We start from the raw sequence: 22,655 nt of genomic DNA, 5'->3' as shown, positions 1-22,655 counted from the left end.
ATCTGGGTTGGTTCCATATCTTAGCTATGGTAAATAATGCTGCAATAAACATAGTTGTGGTGGTAGCTTTAGTGTGGTCTTGTTTGTAAGCATTTGGATAAATGCCCAAAAGTGGGATTGCTGGGTCATAGGGGAGTTCTAAATACATGTTTAATATGTTTTTAAATACTATGTTATGTGTTTTAAACATTAAAGGTTACATAGAAAGCAGTTGCCTGTAACATGGTGTGATACAGCTTTATTTAGTGAAATGGTAAAGATGGGCTTATTCCTTTTCTGTGATAACAGTAAATTTATAGATAATCTATAAAAGCACAGAAGACTTTAAATAGCAAAAGTACTTTATAGCAAACAGAGCAGTGCTGGAGGTATCATAATACCTTATGTCAAACTATGTTATAGAGCATACTAACAAAAACATCATGACATAGAACCAAACATAAACCACTGGAACACAATAGAATAGTTACAAGACAGCCTTTTGAACAAATGAGGCTGGGAAAACTGGATATTCACATGCAGAAGATGAATTACATCCTTATTCTTCATACTGTACTAAAATAAATTTAAAATGGGTCCATGACCTTAATGTAATATCTGAAATTTTGAAATTACTTAGGAAAACTTTAGGAAACATAAAAATAAAATATGTAGACACAGGCAATATCTTCCTAAGTAGGACTGTTAATAGCTCACCAAATAAGAGCACAGACTGACAAGTGGGATTGAATCAACATTTAAAATACATACTTCTACAAAGAAAAGAAACAGTAATTAGAATGAAGAGAGTACCTACAGAATGAGAGAAAATTATTGTCAGCTATTTATGTAAGAACGCATTATTAACCAGAATGTCTCAGCAGCTCAAAAATTAAACTTCAGAGGAGCCAACAATCTAATTAATATGTGGACCAATGAATTAAACAGATCATATTTTTTGTCTGTCTCTATCGCGTGCACAAATATACAAACACACGTTATTTGTGCATATTTGTCTACACACACAATGGAGGATTAATTTAAATATAAACAGGAATAAAAAATATGTGATTTGCAGGAAAATATTAAAAATTGTAAGTGAAATAAGCTTTCTTTTAGATGCAGAATCTCAATACATTTTAATAAGCATTGCCTAAATCCCACCAATAAAAGGCAGCCTTTTAATATTATTCTAATAACTCCTTAGGTTGCTTCACCTTTCTTCTTTACAGTTCCCTTTAACACAGTTTTTTTATGATAATCATTTCTATCTATTTGCTTTATTACACATAGTTTTTCTTTTGCTAAAATCTTTATCAGGAAAAAGTCATTACTCTTAGGAATGAGGAAAGTCTTCTATTTGTAACAGAATATTCTTAGGAATGAGAAACTCTTCTATTCATAACAGAATAAATTTGAACAGTTTATAAATAGAGAATAAATAGAAACCATCTTTTTGCTTATTCCTTGTGTTTTTCCAGTGTCTAGTTGATGTGTTTCCTTTGGTTTCACTGACTTAACCCATAGTTTGTGCCCATTAAGTCACCAATAAACTGTTTTCTAACTAATCAATACTACCCAACATCAAGTTATATGTTACATTAGTAATTCTCTAGAAATAAATGTCTTTTATATTTATTATTAAATATAAAGCTAATAACTGGATAATTTAGTAAAGAAGATGCATAACATTCTACCTACTTTCATTTAAATAATTATGTAGTTAGTAGTTAACATTTATGATTGCAGTTTTATTTGAAGATTTAAATTTTGGTTAATCACATCTGTCTGTCAAGTCAAGTTTGTTAATTATTCTATTAGCCTTTCTCCGTGGAATGCATTTTTTAAATGTTTTGTCAGGGATTTATTTAGATATAAGTAGGTACAAATGGGGGAGAAAAGAAGGAGTGAGACTTCCCTTGATGTAGAATGGGAGTAAAGATTCAGAATGGTAGCTCTTACCTATGGATGCTGTTTACTATTCTAAACATTAATATGTTTGTTCCTACTCAGAACACAGAGACAACAGATTTTCACATACTTCCTTTGGTCTTTTTACTCTTTGTAACGAATTTACACCTTTATATATCTCAAAGAAGAAGTCTGATGCAATTAGCACCTTTTATGGCTCCTCTTCTTGTAACTTAATGTTTTAAGTATGTGTGGCTGCCCGCCGGTGGCTCATGCCTGTAATCCTAGCTACTCAGGAGCCTGAAATATGAGGATCGCAGTTCAAATCTAGCCTGGGCAGGTAAATCTGTGAGACTCTTACCTCTAAGTAACTACCAGAAAACCAGAAGTGGTGCTGTGGCTCAAGTGGTAGCATGCTCGCCTTGAGCTAAAGAGCACAGGGACAGCGCCCAAACCCAGAGTTCAAGCCCCATGACCAACAAAAGAAAAAAAAAAGTATGTGTGGTAAAAGGCAGACTTGTTGTTTGGGTATGTCACTTTTAACTTCCTTCCTGGTTTTACAGTCCAGTCTGTACTCCTTAATATTTGCTACTTTTAAATTCCTTGTCTCTATCCCACTTCATTCCTCCCCTAGATGACCTTGTGTCCTTTTTAATCTTTTTTTTTTTTTGCTGGTCATGGAGCCTGAACTCTGGGCTAGGCACTTTCCCCCCCGCTTTTCAGCTCAAGGCTAGTGCTCTACCACTTGAGCCATAGCGCCACTTCTGGCCTTTTCTGCTGATGTGGTGCTGAGGAATCAAACCCAGGGCCTCATGCATGCAAGGCAAGCACTGTACCACTGAGCCACCTTCCCAGTCCCCTTTTTAAATCTTTTCAATACTTTTAAAGGATAACATATTTTCTGTAGTTACTTCTGAGTTGAAAGTTACTAATACCCTTCCCTAGCAAGAGAACCAAAACCATTGGTTTTAGTTGGGAAATGACATGGAAAATTCATTTAACAAAAAACCAGAAGACATCAAGTTATTCTTTTAGTAAAAGAGAAATTAATGAAAGCAGTGCTTTAAAAGTAGTGTTTTCAGTATAACCTAGTTAGATTCATAAGACATTAAGGAAATGTGAAGTATGAAGATTTAATATACTGAAAATACTTGTCCTCTACAAAAACAACATAGTAGATTGATAGCTATTATAAAGATAGCAACCTAGATCCGTCTATTGTCTATTTTAGATGGTAATTGTTAGGAAAACAGTTACCCTCTATAGAAAATGGTTTTGTTTCATACTAAGTACCTTCCAGGGGGAACTGGTTAATTTTAAATCTTCTAATGACTTACAGGAATAACATTTTTTATAGTGCTTGTTGAATGTAGCTGTTTCTGTTTTCATTGTAAGGCCTAAAAAGAAATAGGTTTTATTCTTGAAATGTGAATATAAGACTGTCTTTGGATATAACAATATCTAACAGTTTCAATAAATAATCTGTAGGCCTCATAATTTAAGAACTTTTGTATATAGAATGAGTGACTTACCTAAATCTGGAATTCTTGGGTGTAAGAAAATAATCATTTAAGTTTTGAGAGGTTTTTTTGTTTTAGGTACCCCATTTACTTGGTATTATCAATCAGATTATGGGTTACCTCATAACTGGGCTTAGTTACTTCACAGTAAGGGGTCCAAATCCTATAGGAGCAAGCTATTTGCAGGTAAGTTTTGAACTATTTCTTTGACATAGTCCTAATTTGCAGAAGGCTTTTACTTTCAGGGGCAGGAGGATGAATTTCTGGAATTATGGTAGATCTAGAATATTTTATTTTTTGTTGTTAGACCTCTATCGTTTGTGGAAAGATCCTGTACATTCCTTCTTACCCAGATTAAGATAATCTACATACTGGAGTAAAGGCTCCACAGTATACAGTTAAGGACCTTGGTTTCCTTTCTAAGATGTTCCAATTGTTCATTTTTTTTTTACTATGAAAATTTCAGAATCAAACACAGTAACCTGCAGGAAAACAAAAAAATTGTTTTTCTCCTTGGATATATGTACATTTAGTTTAAAAGCTGCAAAATTAGATCCAAAATTATTATTGCCTCTTGGGAGCTAAAAGTAAGAAAACTAAATATGTGATGCCCACATATAAGAACCTATTTTTCAGAACTTCTTAGCTTAGTTACTTTTAGAAGAGTTAGGTGGTATGACTTCATTTTGCTGTTGCTTGTGATGTAGGGTATTGCTATGCTATATAGTTTAGGATAGATTAAAGCTTGGTGTGTGTGTGTGTGTGTGTGTGTGTGTATATATATATATATATATATATATGTCACTTTATATATTGTATATGTATATGTGCATAGCCTGCTGTGGCTTCAAACCCAGGATCCTTCCCTCTGAAGCACTGTGAATGTAAGTATGCTCCCCTATGCCCAGTGTGATGGGATAAAATTTTGAACAGTATTTTAGAAGTAGTTATTTTAATACCTGTAACTAAAAATCATATTCACTTATTTAACTGTTTATTGAATATCTAATAAATACTAGACACTGTAGCATATACTACAGAATGAAAATAAACAGGCAGCATTTCATTTGATAGAGCTTATATCTTAGTGAGTGTTCTGTGAGGATATTAATATTAATATATGTTCTTAGGCATTGCACATGAAAGATTGTGGAGGTTTTTGTTGCTAGCTTCTGGCTTAGTACATGAATAAGAAAAATATGAATGAAATACAATTTTCAGCTTTCACTTTTATTTTTAATTTGCTTTCATGAAGATTACTGCATTCATATATGGAAAGTCATTATGTAGAAATTTTATGCAATCTGATTATCTCTAAAGTTTCAAGTGTAAAAAATAAGAACATGTTATTTTAGAATAGGAGATAGTGTTATTAAGTGAAAATATGGCAGTTTTTATATATCAAGTGTTTGATATAATGGCCACTTGCTAAGATTTTCAGCTTAATATATAAATTAAACATAGCCTCCTTTTCCTCTTCCTTCTCTTCCTCCTCTTTCTCCTCCCTCTCATCTTCTTCCTCCTCCTCCCTCTTCCTTCTTCTCCTTCTCTGTTTCAGTACTGGGGCATGAAATCAGGACTTAGTGCTCTCATTTGGATCTTTTTGCTTCAAGATGGCACTCTACTACTTGAGCCACACCTCCATTTCTGACTTTTTGTTGGTTATTTGGAGATGGAAGTCTCCTAGATTTTCTGCTTGAGCTGTTTTTGAACCCTGGTCCTCAGTTCTCAACCTCCTTAAAAGCTAGGATTACAGGCATGATCCACCAGCATACACATCTCTACTTTTTAACTGAGTTGCAATCATAATTATAGGCCACATAAGTCAGTAAAACCAAGGTCAAGGAAGAACAATGACATATATTTTTCAAAATACACATACATTTGAAACTTCAGAAAATTAAGTTGCAGTCAAACAATTTTTACTGTATTGGTTTATTCTCAGTGTATGAGACTTAGATGTGTAGCCCTTGATCTAATAGGAATCCAGATAGAGGTGGTTCTATTTCAAGAATTTGTAATAATCCCTTTACTTTAACACATGAATGTGTTCAATATTGGCAAAAGAATACGTTGCTACCAAAACTGAAACAAGATCCTTGAAACAGAAAGGATGTTGCCATGGAAAAATGAAGTAACACTCAGTGCAGCTGTGATGCATTAATGAATAGGATATTTTTTTAAAAGATCACTTGTGTTTGGTGTGGTTCAGAGGGTCCCAACCAGATGGTTTCCATGAACATGAACTGACCCCCAGCTTCAGGACGTCTTACTGGCAGATTACTTCATTTTCTTCCCCTTGGATTGTCAGATCCTTACATTAATGCAAAATTTACTGCTGCAGATTTATATTCTGTAATATAAATCACTCAACATTTTTTATGTTAAAACCACAATTTTAGACATACAGTTTAACAGTTATTTAAAAAGTGTAAAAAGATTTATGTGATAGGCTCAGTATATATAAAATATAACTTTATAATAATTTTGAATAGTTGAATAGGTTAGATTTTATATATATTCTTATCATTAAAGGAATCCTCCCAATATATATCATATTTTAGAAATTTTATCTTTCAGAGTTTTCACATCTCAGGCCCATTCACTGATGATTCTTTATGCCTTATTCAGTGTGAACTAGTGAAATTTTAGGTGTCTTAACTATGAAATGGAGATTTGGCACAATTAAAATTTGTATCTAAAGATATATCTGTATCTATACACATATTTGCATATGTAGCATACTATCCCTTCACATTTTTTTTTTTTTTGGATCCGGTCGTGGGGCCTAAACTCTGGTCCTGGGCACTGTTCCTCAGCTCTTCAGCTCAAGGATAGCACTCTACCACTTGAGCCACAGCGCCATTTCTGGCTTTTTCTTTTTGCTTATTTGGTGCTGAGGAATCGAACCCAGGGCCTCAGGCATGCAAGACAAGCACTCTACCACTGAGCCACCTTCCCAGCCCCGCCCTTCACATTTTTTTAGAACATTTTTCAACACAGCATTACTGTCTATGTGAAATACTAAATGCATTACTCATATTTTGACCTTTTAGTCTAAATCAATAGAGAATATGCCTGTATTGTTCCTTTTAAATTGTGCCGTCAAACATAACTAATGTATCATGTTAAGTATTTTCTATAAATCTAAAAATAAATATTTCAGAGCAAAATTCATATAGAAAACATTTTTAATAAAAGTAAACAGTTGTAAGGCCTTATCTGTTCCATTTTAATAAAGTTTAATAAAATGTAAAAGAAAGATTTTTTTCTCACCTGTTTTTGCTAGCATATTTTTTAACTTAATTATATTTTTTGGATAGAACCATGGGATGGCAAATATATTTTCATCTTTTGTCAGTGAGTGGTTTTGATCAAGATTACAGCATTAAAAAAATCTTTTCTTAGAAATGTTCAACATCTCTGGCCAAAAAGGAAATGCAACTGAAAACAACACTGAGATTCTACCTCACCCTAGTTAGATTGGCCATTATCAAGAAAACTAACAGTTACAACTATTGGTGGGAATGTAAGCTTGTTCAACCACTCTGGAAAGCAGTAATGAGGGTCTTCAAAAAAAAAAAAAGAACTACCTTATTACTGAGCAATTCCCCTTCTGGGCATTTATCCAATAGAGCACAAACAAGGATGCACTAAAGTCACCACCACAGCCATTTTTATTGCAGTATTATTATTTATCATAGCCAAGGTATGGAAACAACTCAGATGCTCCTCAATGGACAAATGAATCAAGAAAATGTGGTATATATATATATGATGAAGTTCTACTAATCCATCAGAAACAATGATATTGTACCATTCATAAGGAAATGGAGAGACTTGGAAAAAAAGTATCTTAAGTAAAGTAAGCTAGACCTAGAGAAACACATGCATGGTATCACTCATTTGTTGGAGCTAGAATGTGCTTATAAACCTAGAAGTAAGCACAGTGGGTTGTAAATGAATTAACTGAAGTACAATAGACTCTGTGGGGAACACAAATAGTGTAATTCTTTAGAAAGACTAAGTCAAAGCCCAACAAAATAAGTTCTAGGACTTGGATACTTGCAAGTGGTGGGGGCAAGGGGAACAGGGTGAAAGAATGAAAGGGAGAAATGAGCAGAATGAGGCAAGAATGTATATGCCACAGAATTGTGGAAAACAATGGAAGGAATGGGTGAAAGGGGGATGTAGATATTGAAGGGATGACACAGATCAAGATGCATTGTATACATAATTGCTGTGTTAAATGGCAAAACAATTCAATACAAAACCCAAAAATTAAGAAAAGAGAGAAACGGTGGGAGGGTGGGTGAGAATGTTAAAAGGAGTGACACTGATCAGGAAATACTGTATTCATAAACTGCTCTATTGAATGGCAACTCCTTTGTACAACTGCTGAAAGAAAATAAAAATATTTAAAAATGGGATAGTAAAAAATATTTTTAAAGGTTTATTAGGTTTCTTAGTAGAGAAGGTTATAAAGTCATACATAGGATATGTTTTCATTCTTGGCTTGAATGTTTATTATGATGAATAGTCAAGGTTTTCAAATATGTGTTTAGTCTGATCCAAATATTTTAATTCTCTTTCTCTTTTCTAGCTTGAATTACAATCTTGTTGTGTGTTCATTCCAAATGATAGTCTGCCTTCCCCAAGTACAATTGTATCTGGTGACATTCCTGGAACAGTAAGAAGTTGGTACCATGGCCAGTGCAGCATGCCAGGAACACTTATCCTCTGTCTACCTCAAATAAAAGTTATTAGTGCTGGTCACAAATATATGGAACCTCTGCAGGAAATCCCTTTTGTTATCCCACGGCCCATCCTTGAAGAAGGTACATTAAAAAAAAAAAAAAACTCTTCTTGTGACTATTACTTTTAACTGATATTTTTAGTTTTTTTAATGTTCTAGTGCACATGTTAAGTCAACTCATTGAAAGATTTCTATGGACAAATAACTGAACTGGTATAATTTAATGTTATTCATACCTTTAAATTGTAGTCATTCATACCTTTTAATTCACCTAAATGAATGTATATTATTTGGTATTATCTGCAGTATAATATAATCACTAAAATGTAAGAAAAAATTAATTTGAAAGAAAATTGATTTCATTATACTGAAATAGGAAATGGTAAGTAGTTTGATCTTAATTGAAGCCAATTGACTTATGAATTATATTACATATAAATAACATATAAATACTAGAATAATGGAATATATTATTTACCTCAAGCATAATATATTTTTAGATTTCTTATTTATACAAAGTAAATAATTGTCAAAAATTATAGCTATGATTCTTTTCCCAATATGTATTTAATTTCTTATATTGAGGTGGTTTTCAGTTGCGAATTCATTCCCTTTTGAACTCTGACATACTCTTTTCAAACAAACTGTGAACCTAGAAAAGTTTTAAGTCACAACGTAAGTAATGTGAATCTATATTTTAATAACAAGCCTCACATTTTTGACAGTGCTAAATAGGTCAACACCTTGTTCATATTATTTGGATGTAAGTGTATGATTTCTTTTATTTAGATTGCTAAATAACAGAACAGCAGATAGATTTAAATGTTTGACTCCAACTTTGATGTTGATTTCTCTTTTTCTGTACTGACATTTCCATTAAAATTAGTTTTTTTTAAAACTGGAAGCTACCAGATGTTAATATTGGTCTTTAATATTTTGAATACCATTATGATAAAAATAATGGAATTCTAAATATTAGAGGAAACTTAAGAAGTTCTCACATAGTCTTAATTCAGGGATCCTTTCTTTAGCGTCTTTGATATTCTTTCCTATTTGCTTTTGGTTATTAGAAGTTCTTTATTGTAGCAGCTATTGTGTTACATATCAAGGTTATTTTATCCTCATAAAATGAATTATGGCATGCTATTTTTTGTTGTGTTTTTAGTCATGGGGGGCTTGAACTCAGAGCCCGGGAGCTATCCATGAGCATTTTTGTTCAAGGATAACACTCTACCACTTTGATCCACAGCTCCATTTCCAGTTTTTTAGTATTTAGTTGGAGATAGAGTCTCACAAGGACTTTCCTCCCAGGCTGCCTTCAAACCACCATCCTTAGATCTCAGCCTTCTGATTAGCTAGGATTACAGATGTGAGCCACCGACATCTGGCTATGCTTTTTTTTAAGATTGATAATTTTTGTAAAACTAAAAAAAGGCATTAAAAATCAAATCCACTAATAGTCAAATAATGATTTTCTTAAGCTACAATTTATATGTCATAAAATTCTTTTTATAGGAAACAGTTTAGTGATCTTTAGAATGTCCACAGGTTTATACAGTCCTGTTCATTGTAGATTTTTTAGAACATTTTCATCTCCCAAACATCTTTGTCTTTTTTACTTTCTTATTATTTCTTATTTCTCTTACTCAAAGTATCCCTTCATTATTGCTCATTTTTTTGATCTTCAAAACCAATATGCCTTCATCAGGTCAAATACAGTTCTAGAAATATAAAGGTACATAGTCAATTTGTTAAATTATGTGACATACTGATTACCCTCTTCTTGAACAATATGCAAATCTTCAAGCACTTTAATCTTCATTTCCAAATTTACAGATTATTGTCATCTTTTAACTTAAAAAAAACTTATTAAGATGTCATTTTTATTTTATACTGATATAATTGTTTAGATTGGCATGTATTTTGCAGAGATTAGGAAATTTTTAGTAATGATTGAGATGATTAATATATTGTTTACATCAGTTATATGATTTCTTTTGAAGGTGTTCAACTGTGTTTCATAGTCCCAAAGCATCTATAGACAATATGTTAATGAATCAGCATGATGTTCCAATGAAATTTTATTTACAAAATCTGATAGAAGTAAAAATTTGGCCCTACATCCTTTTTGCTGGCCTCTGTACTAAGGTTTCGCTAATCTTTCCTTTTTGTAACACTTCTTCCTTTTCAGATCATTTAAAATTGATTTTTTTCTGATGGTCAGATATTAGGAACTCTCAATTTTATTCATTTGATGATGTATTTTTTTTTACTTATTTTATTTTTTGTCTTGCTGGTATTTGAACTAAAGGCCTTGTGAGCTTCCTAGGCTGATGTTCTGCCAATTGAGATATGCCTCCAGTCTTGCTTTTTGCTGGTTATTTTGGAGATGGAACCTAGCAACTTTTCTGCCTACATGGCCTTTAAAGACTGCCTCCTAACTATCTAGGATTCAAAGCACAAGCCAATAGTGCAGGGCTGATAATGTCTTTATTTTGAGTCGGCTCTGGGCTTTATCTTCAGTTAGCCTTCGTTGTGAACATGGATGTTCAATCCTACCCATCCTGAAGTACATTTGTTTATCTTGAAATTCTGGCTTTCTTTAATCTTTTGCTTTAAATAGTTACATTTTTGGGGAAGTATATTAATGAATTTAGGAAAGTATATAATTTATCATTTTTATAAATTGGGTTTATAATTTTAGTGTAACCATTTGGTATATATATGTTGAGTTATTTACTCTTTGTTTTACTTGTACATAGATAAAGAACTGTTTACTTGTTTTTACCAGTTTTTAAAGTGGCATTCCTGGTTATAATATCACTCTTGCATTCTTTTTCAGCTATACTTGCATATTGAGATACTTTTAAAAATAATTTGCCTTTCTTTTCCTAAGTCACTTCTGATTTTAAAAAGTTTTGGTAAATCTTATTTTCTGTTATACCTTGTCTTATTCTTTTATTATTTTGTGCCAGTACTGAGGTTTGAACACCTAGCTTTTTCACTCATTGCTGGCTCTCTCTACATGAAACACCTCCACTTCCAACTTTTTGCTGGTTAATTAGAGATTAAGAGGCTCAAGGGTTTTTCTTCTTAGTCTGCTTCTGAATTGCAGTCCTTAGATTATAGCTTCCTGAACAGTTAGGCATGAGTTATGTCACCCAGCTTATTCTGTCTTATTCTCATGGACATTGGATTTATAATGCTTCCCCAATTCCACAGTGTCATTTTTGTTGGTGGCAGAATATAGATAAATGTTGCTAACATTTCTAATCAGTTATATTCAGATGTGGAATAGGTAAATCCACTGAATTTTCCTATTGTGCCCTTTTCCTTTGATATCTGTTGTTTTGTGTCCAGATCATTTCTGATTAGTAAATGTTTTTTGCTAAGTACAGACAATGGATTGGGAGGAGATAGCTTAAGGAAAGAAAATTGGACACAGTGAGATTGCTTATTTATATTCTAGCTAGTTATTCAAGTTTTCTAAAAATGAAAGAATCATTGTAAGTGGTGATTGTTACAGTGATTTGGATAGAACCAAGGAATATTAAAGAAGTTAACAAAATTCTGTCCAAACAGTACTAATGTAATTATGGATAGTGAAGGAGAGAATTAAAGAATAACTTATGTTCCATAGCTTAGATGTCTGAATAGAAATTTATATAGTCAATATTATGGTTAGAATAGAAGAAGGATAAGTTTGGAAACGTAAGGTGATATACATGAAGTTATTTTGGTGCATGCTGTAAAGTCCTCCACGGAGTACTCAAGTAAATAGGTCTAATGAGCTGCTGCACATATGGATCCAGATCTCTTATCTGGGAACTTAGTTTGCTACAAAAGGTAGCAGGAAACCATCAGTTAAAGCAAAAAACAAAAAAAAATGATGAGACCATGTAAATCAATTAAATAATGACAGATTAAATGGGAGAACTAATGCTTATTGAATGAGAAGGAAAGGAATAACAGGTGATGGAAGTTACAAATAAAAGTTCAAGTAAAGGGAGCAAGACACAATGAAGTTATCTAATGGAAGACCAAGGATTGGGTTCTTTATAATTGCAGTAGAGTTGGCTCAGTAAGATAAGGAATAAAACATGTCATGGAATATGAGAATTTTAGGTTGTTGTTTCTCTTATCAGAATACTTCAGAAAACTACTCTTACTTCAAGTGAGATTTTGGTGGTTTAAATACTAAATAGAAACTGAAGAACAAATATTCATTTTTAAAAATTATTAATTTTTAGGAAGAAAAAGTGTGGTATAGTTATATATATATTTGCCAAATACACATATATACTTACAGTTATATTTTCAATTGCAATGCATAAGAATTGAGTTAGGTTATTAGAAATAAAAATGGAACTTCATAAATGATATATATTGTACTATAAAATATTGCTTTTGGAATGAGAGTGGAGCTCAAGTGGTACAACACTTAGCTAGCAAGCTTAAAGCCCTGAATTCAAAATGCTACTACTGTTACTAAACAGAAGAAAAAGAGTGTGGAAAAGAGAGAAAGGAGGAGAAGGGAAGGAGGGAACAGAGGATGTGAGTGGAAGGGAAAAGACATATTTATTAGTTAAAATTTTATTATTAATTCACTTGAACCACATCAACTCAGCCTCTTTTTACATTTGTTGTTGTTAACTATTTAAGTAGTTGTACAAAGTGGTTTAAATTCTACTTATCAGTTTGTGAATACAGTATATCTTAATGCCATCCCTTTAATCATTTCCTCCTCTATCCCATTTTGTTTTGGAGATAGAGTCTTGCTATATTTGCTTGGACTAGCTTGGAAATACGTTCCCTCTGTTTCAACATGACAAGTAGTTGGGATCGCAGGTGTGTGCTGCCTTGCCTGATTTCCACCTTGTAACTCTAAAAGTGTTTAATTAAAGCTTTTTTTGGTTTTTGCTTTTTTTTCTTTCCTTTGCTGAGAAATTATCTTTCTCTATATTTTTGTAGCTCTAAATTTTCTGTAGCTCTAAATTTCTGTTAAAATCATAATTCCTGAAAACAGGTTTTATAAATTTCTAGTGAAATGTACTGCAGGTTGTTTTCCATGCAACAAAAGTCACATATTTTAACCTTTTATTTTGATGGTAATATTTTCAGAATATTGTTTATATTTCTGACTTATATGGAAAATATGGCACAAACTATTCATTTAAATATTATTCAGGATTATCATTATAAATGTAACCAGAAGGAACAAAAAATGAGACATTTTATTCCTACCCTTAAAACTTTTTCGGTATACTGAGACATAACCAGGTGCTGGTGGCTTTGCCTGAAACATAAAACAGGCACAGGAAAATATGATCATGCACCGACCATGTTTTAGACACAGAATATAGACTTGAACAACACAGATGTGGTGCTGCTCTCTTATATTTTATAAGCTATTGAAGGAATAATGTAGCATCTTAGTCATTTTTTTCCATGTAGTATCTTTCCATGTATTATTTTTTCCACTTTGACTTTTTCAGAGGCTTTATTGAATGAGGCAATTAAGAGGACTAATAGTATCTGTCTTTCACATGGTAGGTGCTCTAGTTAAAGCCATCAGAGTTAATAATACTGAAAGAGGCTTTCTAGGTTCCAATGCCTGGTTTCCAATCTCTGCTATTTCCCACATCTGTTTTCCTTTCCTTCCTTCCCAATCTCCTCCCCTCCCCTCCCCTCCCTTTCCCTTCCCTTCCCAATCTCCTTCCCTTCCCAGTCTCCTCCTCTTCTCAATCTCCTCCCCTCCCCTCCCCTCCCCTCCCCTCCCCTATCTCCTTTCCCTTCCCTGTCTCCCTTCCCTTCCCATCTCCCTTCCCTTCCCATCTCCCTTCCCTTCCCTTTTCTTCCCTTCCCTTTTCTTCTCTTCCCATCTCCCTTCCCTTCCTTTCCCTTCTCTGTCTCCCTTCTCTTCCCTATATCCCTTCCCTTCCCTTTCCTTCCTTTTTTTCTTCTTTCACCATTTCTGGGGCTTGAATTCAGTACCTAGGCACTGTCCTTGAGCTGCTTTTCCTCAAGGCTACCACTCTTACCACTTAAGCCACAGCACCACTTCTGGCTTTTTTGTTTATGTGGTATTAAGGAATTGAACCCATGGCTTCATGCATGCTAAGCAAGCACTCTACCCCAAAGCTACATTCCCAGTCTTTTTTCCTTCCTTGATTGATTGGTGCTGTTGCAATATTCCTGAAATGCTGTGATCATCATAAAGCTACTTCTTTTAATTCACTTGCAGACAATACTCAACACAATAGTATTAAGGAATGAAGTAGATATTATAGGGGAAAAGTCGTTCTTTTAAACTGACTGTCACTCCTATACTTGTTAGTACTTTAAAATTCTTTAGCAATTTTGCTTAGAATCAGATAGGACAAGCTAGGTGGTTCATGCTAGGGACTCATGAGACTAAGGGTAGCCTGGGCAGACAAGTCTTGGGTTTCAATCTCCAATTAGCTAGTAAAACAATACTACAATTTCTCTCTCTAATATCCTGACCAAATTAATTTCATTAATTTCAACTTCTTCTCCCTTTCTTATTCAGAGTAATTTCTTTTTAATGCCCTTAATTCCTTTCATGATTTCCTATCCATCCTAGGGTAAATGTTAAAAATCCTAAACATGACTGTGATTTTGTATGAGTTTTCCCTACCCATTCCTTTAGCCTTACTTTCTACCATTGTCCTGCTGCATGCTGTTGCCCAGTTCTAAGCCTCAGTAACCACCAAAGGGTTTTAGATTAGCATACACTGTCATATCACAGCCCATTTGTACAATACAGACATGATTGTAGCTTAATCTCTTTTGGTAATTGTAAAGAAAAAATATTTAAAATTTAAAAGGTTAACTTCTAGCTTGTTTTAATTTAATTTAATTTTTAATTTAATAATTATTGATCACTAGTAAATAATGTTTTAAAATGATTAATAGGATGAATAGAATTCTTAAAAATTGAAGACTCATATACTGAACTTGGATTTCTAAAGTTCAGAACGAAGTACTGTTTGTTGAAATGTGTCATCTGATTTCAATTGCCATGGAAAGAGAGATGATCTCTACTATAGCCAGATCCAGTCTGTGTAGGGTGTTTGGGTCAAAGTCAACATCCTGAGTTTCATTATGGAGCATTTGCAGTGAGCCTTGCAGATGTAATTTGCTACATCCAGCCAACACCTCTGAGCAGATGGGCTTCTACCCTATGTAGAGCAGAGGTTTGTTTTTTCTTCTTTGAAAGAGTTGCCTGTGACTTTAATAAAATATTTTGACAGAAATGGAATATTGAGATCATTTATAAATTAAAACTGCTGTTGCTGGATTTAGTAAGTTTTCAGTAGAAACTAATAGGAAAAATTATTTTGCATCCATGAATAATGAGGACCATTTTTCTGTGAGGTTCTTGTTTATCTTAATGGTTAGTATGTATTGTTCCATGTTTGGTTTTTTAGGTTGCAGTTTCATGTTCATGATTTTCCCTTGTTCTGAAAAATGGCAATGTGCTGTCACAGTATTTTGTTTTGTTTTTGATTTTCCCTTGCTGTTTACTTGCCTTAATCCTGAAACTATGTTTAGGACTCTGGGTAGAAAAGGAAGCTATGAAGGGAACTTCAAATTTGTTTTTGATGATGAAGTTTAAAAATAAATGTATTGGAAAAATCATGTTTGCTTTACAAATGAAATTAAGCTTTTGAACTACCTAAATGTAGTGTTACATTGCTAAAGACTTTATTGTCTTCTTTGTAGCTCATAACCAATCTGTTCCATCTTTTATTACGTACAGATTCTTCAGTGTTTGTTTTGTTTTGCTCTGTATTGGTTATGTATTTATTTTGTCTCATTCTCTGTATTGGAAATTGACTCTAGGGAAGTTCTCTTGCTAAGAAATGAATTGGGCTCAGTGACTTATACCTATAATCTCAAATTCTCTGGGGATAGAGTAGCTGTTTGACACCAAATAGGTAAAAGGTTAGCAAGACTCCATTTCTTCCAATAAGCCTGGCATAGTATGGACGCCTTTGATCTTAGATATGTGGGAAACATAGGTATGAAGCTCTAAGAATTAGGCTGGCCCCTGGGCATCACCATATCAAAAAAAAAAAAAAATGAAGGGCTGGAGATCTGGGTCAAGTGATTACAGTAAGGCACTGATTTCAAAGCACAGTATGCCAAGGATTACAATAAGCTGAAAGGGAACCTTAAACTTCTATTTCCTCATTAAAAAATTTGTATTCCTAATATTTTCACACATTTTATACTTCTGTTTTGTTTTATTTGCCAGTATTAGGGCTTATACTCAGAGCCTCATACTTGTCTGTCAGGCTCTGTAACCATTTGAGCAATGACCCCAACACTTTATGTTTTTATTATTTTTAAATAGGGTTTCACATTTATGCGCAGCTGACTAGGACCATATTTTTCTGGCTTAAGGCTTCACACATAGCTGGGATGAAAGACATTCACCAGTGCATTCAGCGTGTTCTTGGTAGAGATATGGTCTCATGAACTTTTTCCCTAGTCTGGCCTTGAACCATGATCCTCTCTACCACTGAGCTACCTTCCCAGCCCGATTTTTTTTTTTTTTTGTTCCGGTCGTGGGGCCTGAACTCTGGGCCTGGGCGTTGTCTCTGCGCTCTTCAGCTCAAGGCTAGCGCTCTACCACTTGAGCCACAGCGCCACTTCCAGCTTTTTTCTTTTTGCTTATGTGGTGCTGAGGAATCGAACCCAGGGCCTCAGGCATGCAAGGCAAGCGCTCTACCACTGAGCCCAATCCTCTCTATTTCTGTTTCCCAATAGCTAGAATTATAGATATGAACTACTATGCTGGCTTACAATTCTTATAAAAACTGAAGTCTAAGCCGGGTGCCGGGGTCACGTGCCTATAATCCTAGTTACTCAGGAGGTTGAGATCTGAGGATCGTGGTTCAAAGCCAGCCTGGGCAGGAATTTCCATGAGACTTTTACTTCCAATTAAATACCAGAAAACTAGAAGTGGCGTTGTGGCTTAAGTGGTAGAGCACTAGCCTTGAGCTGAAGAGCTTAGGGATAGTGCCCAAGCCCAGAGTTTAAGCCCCATAACCAACAAAAAAAACAAAAAACAAAACAAAACAAACAAAAAAACTAAACTCCATGTAACTCATTTAATATGTTACCATGTATTTCCAGATTACTTCTATTATACAAAACATTTGATTTTTTAATAATAATTGAAAATTCACAGCAAAATTAAGAAGATAGTTCAGAGATATGTATATACTTTCAGCATAGTCTTTCCCATTATCTATGTCTGCTTTCAGAATGGTACATTAGTTGTAGTTTATGAACCTCCATTGGCATGATATTGCTCAAAGTTGTTTATTTTAGAGTTTCATGTGGTGATAGGCATTTTGTGAGTTTAGAGAAATAATGACAAATTTCATATATATAATTTTCATTATATATTATCTTAAAATTTTCATTAACTTAAAATTTCTGTATGCATTTATTCTGTATTTACATGTGTATCTTTGGAAGGGTAGGGGGACATACAGAACTCGAGGGAAAAATGATAAAAAGTGTAGCAGTGGAAAAAATTCTTTTTTTTTTAGAACAAAAGATGATCAGCATTTTATTTATACTGTGTAAATATTCATATGACACATGGCCATTCCTACATTGAGGTTCAGAAGACCATCAAACATTAAAGTTAGGAATTCCAATCAGGTGATGCACAAAAACCATGACAAACAAAGTAAAAGAAAATTTCAAACCTAATACTAAGTGACTAGGTTGCTACAGACTAGAAGTTCCCCCAGTAGGATTAGGTTTTTTTCTTTTTCTTTTTTTTTTTAAGTATTTTAAGTCCAGTCAACCTAGTTCCACAAGTTAGTGGCTGCATATGTTAATTTCAGCCAGTATAAGCTTTTATAACTATGCAGAAATACAAGACAAGGTATGCATTAAAATGTGATAATAACACACTTCACATGAATCTGAGTGCCTCTGGCACCCATGAAGTATCACGTTCCAGAATCAGTACTCTTCTGTTTTGATAAGCAAACACACACACATACACACACACACACACACACACACACACACACACACACACACACACACAGAGTTGTTTTTTGTTGTTGTTGTTTGTTTTTAGATAAGATTATGCTGGCCTCAAACTTGTGATCCTCTCTGCCTTAGCCTCCTGAGTGCTAGGGACGAGTAATTTGGATACATCATATTTGGAAGGGGAAAATGGTCAACTTTCTAAATGTATATCTTCTATAGTTAAATTTTAACATTTTACTTGAATTCAGTTTTATTATGAAAATACCGTACAGAGGGGTTTACAATTACCTGGGCAAGGTCAGTTTTTTTTTTTTTTTTATTCCAGGAGAGCTAGATAGGGCCTGAAGAAAATATGTTTTAAAAAAAATTATTTTTTAAAGATCTTTTAATCTTCACAATGATAGTCATCATTATCTTAATCTACATTGCTTATAAACTCTCCATGCTCCTTTTGTTGTTGTGATTGTTGTTGTCGGTCATGGGGCTTGAAATCTAGGCTTGGTGTATGCTCCTTTTATTCTTCCCTCTTTCCCTTCTTCTACATAGCTGCTGGCACACATGGATCCTTTTACTATCTTCACATTTTTACCTTTCCTAGATGTCATATAGTTGTATTCATATCACATGTAGCCTTGCTGCTTAGGACAGTTTCTCATTCACCTTCTGGGGAATATTCCATTGTATAGTTAGATCACATTTTGTTTATTGATTTACTAATATGTATTGTTAGCAGTTTTGTCAACTGAGTAATGATGTTGTATAAGCTTGTATGGTTGAATGTTATAATTGATCATGTATGGAATCTTTGAGGTGAGATTACTAGGTTCCCATTAAAATCTTATGTTTCAAGAAAATGCCAGAGTACTTCCTAAATGGTTTTACTATTTTAAATTCCCTTGTCAATGCGTTCGAGTTTTACTTTCTATATATCCTTGATAGATACCTATTCTTGATAGATAAACCAATCTAATAGGTGTAGTGGCATTTCATTGTCATATTTACTTGTGTACTTGTAATGAGTCATTTTGTTTTGTGCTGTTTTATGAATTTAATATGATTTGTGTATCTAGTAAAATATGTATTTAAGTCATTTTTATATTTTTGAATTCTTCTGCAAGAATGGATTCTAGATGCTATTACTTTTTTCACATAAATCATTTAGTAGTTCTTATGGTGATGACCTATTTACTCATTGCCAAAATGGTTTCTTTAAAGCATAAAAATTTAAATGTGCTGAATTTATTTTGTCAGTTTTGTTTGAATCATTCTTTTTAATTTCGTGTTATCTACATTTTAATATGTAGCTTACTTACAGGTATTTTTTTGTATATTCTGTGAAGCAAGAGTCTAAGGTGACTTATGTTACATTTGCACATTACTATTTTCTCAAAAATTCATACATTCTCTGTTGAATTTTCTTGATATGGTTGTTAAAATTTAGTTAATTATTAATGTTAATTCCTTTCTAGACTCTTAATCCTAATCCATTGATCTACATTACTGTTCTTATCTGGCATACAGTACCATACAATTTTCATTACTGTAGTTATCAAAAGTTTTAAAATTAGATCATAGAAGTTATCAAAGTTCCTTTTTTGTTGAAAAACTCTTGTTTGTTCTGTGTCTTTTTCCTTTTTATAAACATACTAACATTTACTTAATAATTTCTACAGAAAGAACTTGCTAGGATTTTGGTAAGACTTATTTTGAATTTTTTGGATAATAGGAAATTTGGTATCTTGATCACTTTGAGTCTTTGGATCCATGAATGTAGAATGTTTCATCATTTTCTTAGGATTTATTAACCATTGTTTTGTAGATTTTAATATATGTTTTATACTTCCTTTATTTTATTTACTCTTATTTTATCTAATGCTGTTATCAAATTATTTATTAATTAATAATAAATTAATATCATCTGTATGGTATTTAGTTCTTTCTCTTTTCTTTTTTACTACAATACATTAGCTAGACTCTCTTTTCTAGTGTTGCATAGAACTAGTAAGAATAGACAGTCCTACTAGACTGAGATCTGGAGAATTGTGGTTTTAAAGCCAAGTAAGGCAGAAAAGTCAGGCCGACTTCATCTCTAGAAAAAAGAGCAAAAAGATGTGCTAGTGTGTGGCTCAACTAGTAGAGTGCCAGACAAGTGTAGAGATCTAAAGGCAGTCCTGAATTCAATTCCTAGTAACACACATATACACACACACACATACACACACACATTCAAATACAGTACTGTGGACTTTTCATAGATGCTATTCATTACTTGGGGAATAATCCATTCTATTAATAGTTTTGGTTTTTTTTTTTGTCGGTCGTGGGGCTTGAACTCTGGACCTGGGCGCTGTCCCTCAGCTCTTCAGCTCAAGGCGAGCGCTCTACCACTTGAGCTACAGCGCCACTTCCAGTTTTCTGGTGGTTTATTGGAGATAGGAGTCTCACGGTCTTTCCTGCCCGGGCTGGCTTTGAACCGCGATCCTTAGATCTCAGCCTCCTGAGTAGCTAGGATTACAGGCATGAGCCACCAGTGCCCGGCTCTATTAATAGTTTATGAAGAGTTTTTATTACGAGTTGCTTTCAAATTTTGTCAAATACTTTTATAAATTTATTGAGATGATCAGTTTTTTGTACTTTTCTGCTATTATATATATTGGCCAACCTTAAATTAAGTAATTTTGCATGATTAGATAACTAATGAAGGATATAATGTACATCTAGAATTGTCCATTTGGTGTCAATGTGCCATCCTTTTCATAAAGTGCTACATAGGTTTATTCATATTAGGAATATTTGTCTTCAGTATTCCTAAAGAATGACTTGAGAAGCCTTTCTTTTTTCCTCCCTTATTGTCAGAGCTTATAATGTGCTGACATTGTTTCATTAAGGATCAATGGATTGTACAGCCTGTAGGCCAAAATCAAAATATTAGAGAACAGACTTGTAGTCTTTTCCTATTTTTTGTGTGATGTCTGAGGCCATCTGCTTGTTTTGATAATTTTGTGTAGTCCTATTATACTTGATGTTATAAGTATCCAAATGACCTCTAGTAGAAAACACTTCCTCAAAGCATTTATTATAAAAGGATATTGCATCTTGTCAAAACCTTTTTCAACACCTATTGAGATGATCACATGATTCTTGTCTTTATTTCTGTTGATGTGTTGTATTACATTTATTGATTTATGTATGTTGAACCAGCTTTGAGTCCTTGGGTGAATCCCATCTGATCCTAATTGAATTTAGTTGAACAATATTTTATTGAGAAGTTTTGAATCTTTGCTCATCTAAAAGATGGAACTATAGCTCTAAGTTTTCATGGGTTCCTATACCTGGTTTTGGGAAAACTCATAGAATGAGTTTGTTAGTGATCCTTCTCTATTTCACCAAAGAGTGTGAGGAGTATTGGTGTTCTCCTTTAAGGCCTTGTAAAATTCAGCTGTAAACCCATCAGGTCTGGACTTTACTTGGACGATCAGTCTTTTATTGTAATTTCAATTTCATTACTTGTTATGGATCTATTTAATTGGTTTGTTTTCTTGGTTCAATTTAGATATAATTATGTTCTCAGAGAACTGTATCCATTTCTGCCAGATTCACCAGTTTATTGCCATCAATTGGGTTTGCAAATTCTTTCCTTATAATCTGAATTTTGCTTATTATCTGATGTGATATCCCCATTTTTCTTTCTAATTTATTTATCCAGGTGATTTCTTCTGTTAATCAGGTTTGCTAAGGACCTGCCAATTTTTTTTATTATTTTGAAAGAATCAACATTTTGTTTTGTTGACTCTGTCTTTAATTCATTTATTTCTGATCTAATTTTTGTTACTTATTCCTATCTACTGGTTTTGTGTTTGGCTTGTTCTTATTTTTCTGGGAGCTTGAGGCACATCATTAAAGTTTTGAGATTTCTCTAATTTGTTTAAGTATATGCCCATTGATACAAACATCCTTTTAATACTACCTTAGGTGTGTCCCAGAGGTTCTGGTAGGTGTTATGTTTGTTTACATTGATTTCCAAAAACTTTTGGATTTCCCGTCTTATCTTTTCCATGACTCACTGATCATTCAGCAGTGTTTTGTTCAGTTGCCATGAGTCTAAGAGTTTTCTGTAATGGTGTTTGGTGTTGAACTCTAATTTTATTCCAATGTGGTCTGTCAGAATACAGAGAATAATTTCAGTTTTCTTGAATTTGCAGAGATTTGCTTTGTAACCCTAGGATATGGTGTGTTTAGGAGAATATTCGCTGGGCTTCTGAGAATATGTATTTTAACACTGCTAGGTGGAATATTCTGTAGATGTCTGTTAAGTCCAACTGGTCAATACAATTATTTAATTCTGCAGTGTCTTTGCTAAGTTTTTGCCTGAATGATCTATCCAATGGGTAACAATAGTGTGTTGAAGTCATCAGTAATTAATACATTTGGATCTATTTATATTT

At 33.5% G+C, this 22,655-nt stretch overlaps 1 protein-coding gene across 1 annotated transcript in view; it reads left to right on the top strand.

Annotated features, from left to right (window-relative positions):
- The window catches only part of Vps13b (vacuolar protein sorting 13 homolog B (yeast)), a 548,051-nt gene that overhangs the window by 204,273 nt on the left and 321,123 nt on the right, over nt 1–22,655 (top strand). The window contains exon 22 of the mRNA XM_013012393.1: nt 8,014–8,248. Within this exon, the coding sequence (XP_012867847.1) occupies nt 8,014–8,248 (235 nt within the window). The remainder of the gene's footprint in view (nt 1–8,013; nt 8,249–22,655) is intronic.

The sequence above is a fragment of the Dipodomys ordii genome, unplaced genomic scaffold, assembly GCF_000151885.1.
Source record: "Dipodomys ordii isolate 6190 unplaced genomic scaffold, Dord_2.0 Scaffold17, whole genome shotgun sequence".
Lineage (NCBI taxonomy): Eukaryota > Metazoa > Chordata > Mammalia > Rodentia > Heteromyidae > Dipodomys > Dipodomys ordii.
The sequence above is the reverse complement of the archived record's forward strand: the minus strand, read 5'-3'. Positions and strand labels throughout refer to the sequence as shown.